Source organism: Bidens hawaiensis, unplaced genomic scaffold (assembly GCF_021521415.1).
Source record: "Bidens hawaiensis isolate Kalapana, Puna unplaced genomic scaffold, B.hawaiensis_p1.1 tig00003653_1, whole genome shotgun sequence".
Classification (NCBI taxonomy): Eukaryota; Viridiplantae; Streptophyta; class Magnoliopsida; order Asterales; family Asteraceae; genus Bidens; species Bidens hawaiensis.
Window position 1 is genome coordinate 809264 of NW_027491209.1, and position 5439 is coordinate 814702.

The 5439-nt window shown below is 33.4% G+C and overlaps 1 protein-coding gene across 1 annotated transcript; it reads right to left on the reverse strand.

Annotated features, from left to right (window-relative positions):
- Nucleotides 1–2666: 2666 nt before the first annotated feature.
- On the reverse strand, nt 2667–4896 carry LOC143624024 (1-aminocyclopropane-1-carboxylate synthase 9-like). Its single transcript, XM_077094781.1, has 3 exons — nt 4454–4896; nt 4130–4292; nt 2667–4019 (listed from the first exon to the last, which is right to left on the reverse strand). The coding sequence occupies exons 1-3, from the start codon at nt 4725–4727 to the stop codon at nt 3041–3043; spliced, it is 1416 nt and encodes a 471-aa protein (XP_076950896.1). The 5' UTR covers nt 4728–4896; the 3' UTR covers nt 2667–3040.
- Between the last annotated feature and the right edge of the window lie 543 nt (nt 4897–5439).

Below are 5439 nucleotides of genomic sequence, written 5' to 3' on the forward strand. Positions count from 1 at the left end.
GTACCTTTTACCAGTGTTGTAACAGGGATTGCATTATTCACACACTGGAAGTGTTATCCATATTAGTGTTCACAGTAACATAAGTTTATCTCTCAAAACTCAAATTGATATGCATCAAAATATCAATTATCAAGTCGTCACCTTATGAAATCTAAATTCAGAATCAGTCTGCAAACACTTGCAATCCGGATCCCATGTTGATGTTGCTTTTGATGCTGGATTTGGTATGCTTCGATAGCATACACATTGGTTGAACTATTTCTTGCTTAATTGGTTTTGTTCTGTCTGTTCTGTTGTTTCTAGCAGGGGGCGATTGTGTCTATTTGATTTCCGGTTCTGCTCAAGGTATGTTAACTATTTATTATGTGAGTTTCTTTTTAAATCCGGTTCAATGGATCCGACCGGTTGATCTGTGAATCATTAAAGTGAGCCGTTTGATGTTCTGTTCGGTTTTTGAAAACACTGTGTATGATTATTAATTATATATTGTTTGTTTTATTAATTATTGTATATTTTTTAACAAATTTTTAGGTACAAGTAGTTCGAGCCCAATTGAAAGAATAGTTGGAAAAGAAACGAAACGCGAGAGAAGAGTTGGAACATCAAAAGAAACAAACGGAAAATGAGTGTATGAAAAATAAAAAAATGATGTAAAAATTTGAAGAGTTTACTTCAAGATAGTAATTGTGTTTTTACAATTAAAGCTTCTTAAAGCTAGTGCTATATTATGAAACTTTTAATCAAGTTATTCTATTTATGGTTAATTTGTAATACATTTTTTGATTCATATTTACCTTTGTTGTTCTGCAATAATTTAAGTTATCCTATTATGGTTTGCTTTAGATTTTGTTTTGAAATGTGCAGCAAAAAATAAAAATACAATTAAAACTAATATTAGATCAATGTTTGAAATGCGTAGAAAAGAAAATAAATTAAATTAAAATAAAATAATGATGTTGGAATTGTGTAGAAAATCAAAAACAAAAACTATTTAAACGTTGTAAATGCGTATGAAAATATAAGAAAAAAAAAACTAATTTGATTGTGTAAGAAGTTTGTAAGAAAATATATTAATATGTGTAGGAAATGTGTAAGAAAGTGAAAATAATTGTTTTAATTATATGTGTTGGAAATGTGTTGGAAACTTCCAACGACATATTTTTGTAGTTAATGTGTTGGAAAATGTGTTGGAAATGCGTAAGAAAATATTTCCCGCGAGGCTTTTTCCCACATACCTGTTTTTGTTGGAAATGTGTTGGAAACAATGATTTCCTATGCATTTCCAACGGAAAATGATGTAGGAAGTTGGACAATTTTCTAGTAGTGACTATTCACTCACATCACCACCATCAGTGCCTCCACGTAGCACAACAACTTTTCAACGCTTTTAATATAACTATGAATCAATTATGCAGTGGTTGAGCTAGGATTTTTCCCATCGAGGGTAATCGTAGGGCTTAACCAAGATTTTATGGCTGGTAATCAGAATTTTCAGATATAATTTATATTGTTTTTTTTTTCACATTTTCAATTTCTTCCAATTAAGGGAGTGTTTGGCCTAGCTTTTTTAACAAAACTTATAGTTTTTTTAGCTTTTTTTACAAAATAAGTTTAACTTAGTGTTTAGCTTAGCTTTTTAAGCTTATGCTTATTAGCTTATATAAGCCCATTTGAATAAGCTTATTTAAAGATGGTTTTTTAGCTTATTTGTTTAAAGGTGTAAATTACTCATTTGTCCTCAAATGGTGGTGGATTAGTAATTATTACTCTAACAAATTAAAGAATGGTGGATTTAACAACTTATTAAGACACATAATTAATTTGTAGAATATAAGCTAATCCAAACACTTAAAAGAAGCTTATCAAATAATAGAAAATAAGCTATAAGCTAATCTTTTATATAAGCATAAGCTTAAAAATAAAAGCTAGACCAAACACCCCCTAAATTGACTAAGAATGAGCATCGGGTGAGAACAAATTTAGCGGAAATGATGAGGTGAAACCATCAAATGGAATTTATGTAAAGGACCTAAAGAGGTTTATGTTATGTATTTATATATGCATATATATTACAAAATATTAGTATCACCTATTATATTATTTTTATTATGTATAGTATAGTGAATTTTCAATCAACGTACGTATATCGGCATGCTAAGTGTTTCTCCTATTGGATGAAATAAAATAGACAATGCGTCAATGCCATAGAATATCCTGTTTTCAATAGGTTTGGATGAATAGAGTGACTAAAAGATATAGAGAAAACGCCCTTATATATGTCTTATGCACCATTGCACCCTCCCCTTTTTATTATTATACCTCTCATTAAAGGTGGCAACCTATAATCTCAAGTATATCAGGTTTTTATATAGATATATAATAGTTTTAAATTATTTTTCAAAAGTTGCTACAAACAATAACATTACACGTATTAACATTTCGTCATAAATAGCTTACTATTAACTATTAAGTATAAATGGCAATTATAAAAAAAATAAAAGCGTTGAAAAAATTAATCAAACAAGAAGGATGAAAAGTGGAATTAAATCAATCATAAATTATCCACTACTCCTAACACTTACTTTTTCCAAAAGTTTCAATTGTAAACTAGTTTATGAAACTATGAATGGAATTTGTTAAAATATCATGAACAATTTACGTAACATGATTTAAAAAGCTTCGGGGATTTGGCGGAGAAACCAAACATAATAGGATCGTCAAATCTCAAATATTCTATAAAACTGACACTTGTAGTAGCAGGTAACCATAGTTAGTTTGTGTTGGTAAACCAAAGCGCTTAGTTAGCTAACACATGTAACATTGAATAGTATATTCTATAACCAAATCTCTTAAATAACTCAAAAGTGTTACATCAAAACTACTCAATGGGTTTACAAAGTAATTAAAGAAGCATATGCCACTCCTAATCCATAGGAATCGAGTGCAAATTCCTATACAATATATATAATCCCAAAAAAAAATTTTATTTAATAAAAAATATAAAAACCAAAGGTAATAATTTGTTTAATCCATCGGCTAATTAACGTATTTCCCCGACTTCGAGCGGGTTGCACGAAATCGAAAAAACCCATTTGGGTAACGACTTTGTTCTCCTCGCATGACTAATCCGAATCTGTTCATGTCGAGGCTGGTTACGTTTCTTGGACATTGCATCCACAAACGACTTGACACGTTGCATCGCGAACATTAAGGTATTTTCTGACATGTTCGCGAAGCAAACCCTAAACCAACCTGGTTCACTGCAATGACAGGATGAACCGGGTGAGATGTTCAGCCGAACATCATAGACAATCTTTTTCCAGAGCTCCATTTCGCCTTGAAACGTTTTGGAGCTCAGAAGATGTCTCATATCCACCCAACAAAATAAACCCGCGTTGCCTTTTAGGCAACGGATTCCCGCCTTTTGAAGCCCTTTCACTAGGGCTTCTTGCCGGTTCTTCAACCTACGCCGATTCTCGGACAGATAGGTTTTCGTAAACTTCTTGTCGGATAACATTTCGGATAATAAATATTGTGTTTGTGACGAGATTAATCCGAAGCTTGACATTTTTGTTGCGGCGGATATTACGTCTTTGTTTTCTGAGTAAATTGCTCCTATACGAAAACCGGGCAGACCGAGGTCTTTCGACAAGCTGCAAATAATGTGAACTCGCTTGGAAACCTCGGAGTTGACGAGGTTTTTGTTCTTTAAGACTTCGCTAACGCTAATGAAGTTTGGAGAACTAAATACTGTGCCGGAATAGACTTCGTCGCTAATAAGGTGAATGTTCTTGGTGGAGATGAAGTTAATGAGTAATTCGAGTTCATGCAAGTTCAATGACGTGCCTAATGGATTTGAAGGGTTTGTGACCAAAATACCCTTCACTTTATAGTCTTGTTTTTGTGCTTGTTGGAAGGCTTCTTCAATGGCAGATTTGGTAATCCGGAAGCTGTTCGAGCTTGAGCAGTGAATCGGGATGATTTCCGCACCGGTTCGCCACTTGAGATCTCTGTCAAATCTGGTTTAACGTGGGAAGTTGAATTAGGATCATAAGTTGATGTTGTCACGTTACTTGAGGTTTAGTTAAATTAATGAACAATAAATATGAATGTGAACATAGTAACATACCCCGGATAATATGGCGTGGGAACGAGGAAAGCATCTCCTGGGTTAGCGACGCAAAACATTAAAGTTTCGTTTGCGGAGGCTGCGCCGGCGGTGAGTACTAGATTGTTTGGATCGAAAGTAACATTGTTTCCTCGGATCTCTGACATAAAGTTGACTAGTGCTTGTATTGTGTACATGGTACGTTTAGCATAACCCTTAAAAAATACAGAAAATATCTAAAAGTAAAGATTTTGAGTGAAATTAGTTGGTGAGTGGGGTTATCTAAATCTTTTTTAATTCATTATTTAAAAAAGGAAGAAATAATAAAGTAATGCTTAATTACATTTTTGAAAGAAGGAAGACCATGATAATCCTGAAAGAGAGCAAGCTCTTTAAAGACAGATTGACCGTTTTTCTTGAAAGCCGTTGCGTCCGGGTTGTTATCGAGCCAGGTCTGGAGGATATCGAACGATAACTGATTTTCAGCGAGACCCATTTGGACTATACCGTTAGGATTGTCAACGCTATCATACGGATTCTTCTCGTACTCCTCCCAACCAAGAAAGTAAGAAGAATCCTGCCCATGAGCATTACAATCGGTAACCTTTGTAGACAACATTATTCTAGTATTTGTGTTCTAAAAAAACCTTTAACTTTCTAGGGAAAAAGAATGTAAAAAATGAGAGGAAAGATTGGAGTTAGGTTATGGAAAAATTGTTGTGTGGGCTTATTATGTGTTTTGAAGATATATTTTGTGGTGTGTGTTTGGAAGGTATTTATAGAGTTTTAGAGTTTAGTTACATAGTTGACAAATGGATTTTACTTTATTTAAGAATTCCACCTCAGATTGTTTGACTTTAGGTGCATAGACTTTGAAGTTGCTTTTCATAACTTTGATGAAGTACTCTCATTATACGCGGATTCATTACACACACACACTCCAACTCCACCATGGCTCATAAGTGTATTGCACGTGATAAGGCCCTGACCCTTTGTTACTAATTTAGCATCATCACCTTTTCGAATATACAGTTGGAATTGAAAGAACCTAGCTAGCACCACCAAACAACTTGCGTTTCAAACTCAAAATACAAGTGTTATCAATATAGTTACATGAGATATGTATTAGAGTTTGTTAGGACTTTGGTCATTATTTACAGGATTATATATTTATATTAATTAATACTTTGCTTTCCAGTTCAATTCACATTATGGTTTCCCTATGTCTCACCATTGTTAGACCTTTGATTAATAATGCTATTAGTTGGATTTTTAATTACGGTTCTTGTTGTTGTTGTGGCTTAGTCTTGGGGCATATTCTTAAGCCATCT

Bases quoted from the DNA above. Each gene is read 5' to 3' on its own strand.
- LOC143624024 (XM_077094781.1), bottom strand. From the start codon at position 4,727: ATGTTGTCTACAAAGGTTACCGATTGTAATGCTCATGGGCAGGATTCT. The intron at 4,293-4,453 runs ATGTAATTAAGC...TGTACACAATAC, and splicing joins TGGTCTTCCTTCTTTCAAAA to AAGCACTAGTCAACTTTATG. The intron at 4,020-4,129 runs GTATGTTACTAT...ACGTTAAACCAG, and splicing joins CCCACGCCATATTATCCGGG to ATTTGACAGAGATCTCAAGT.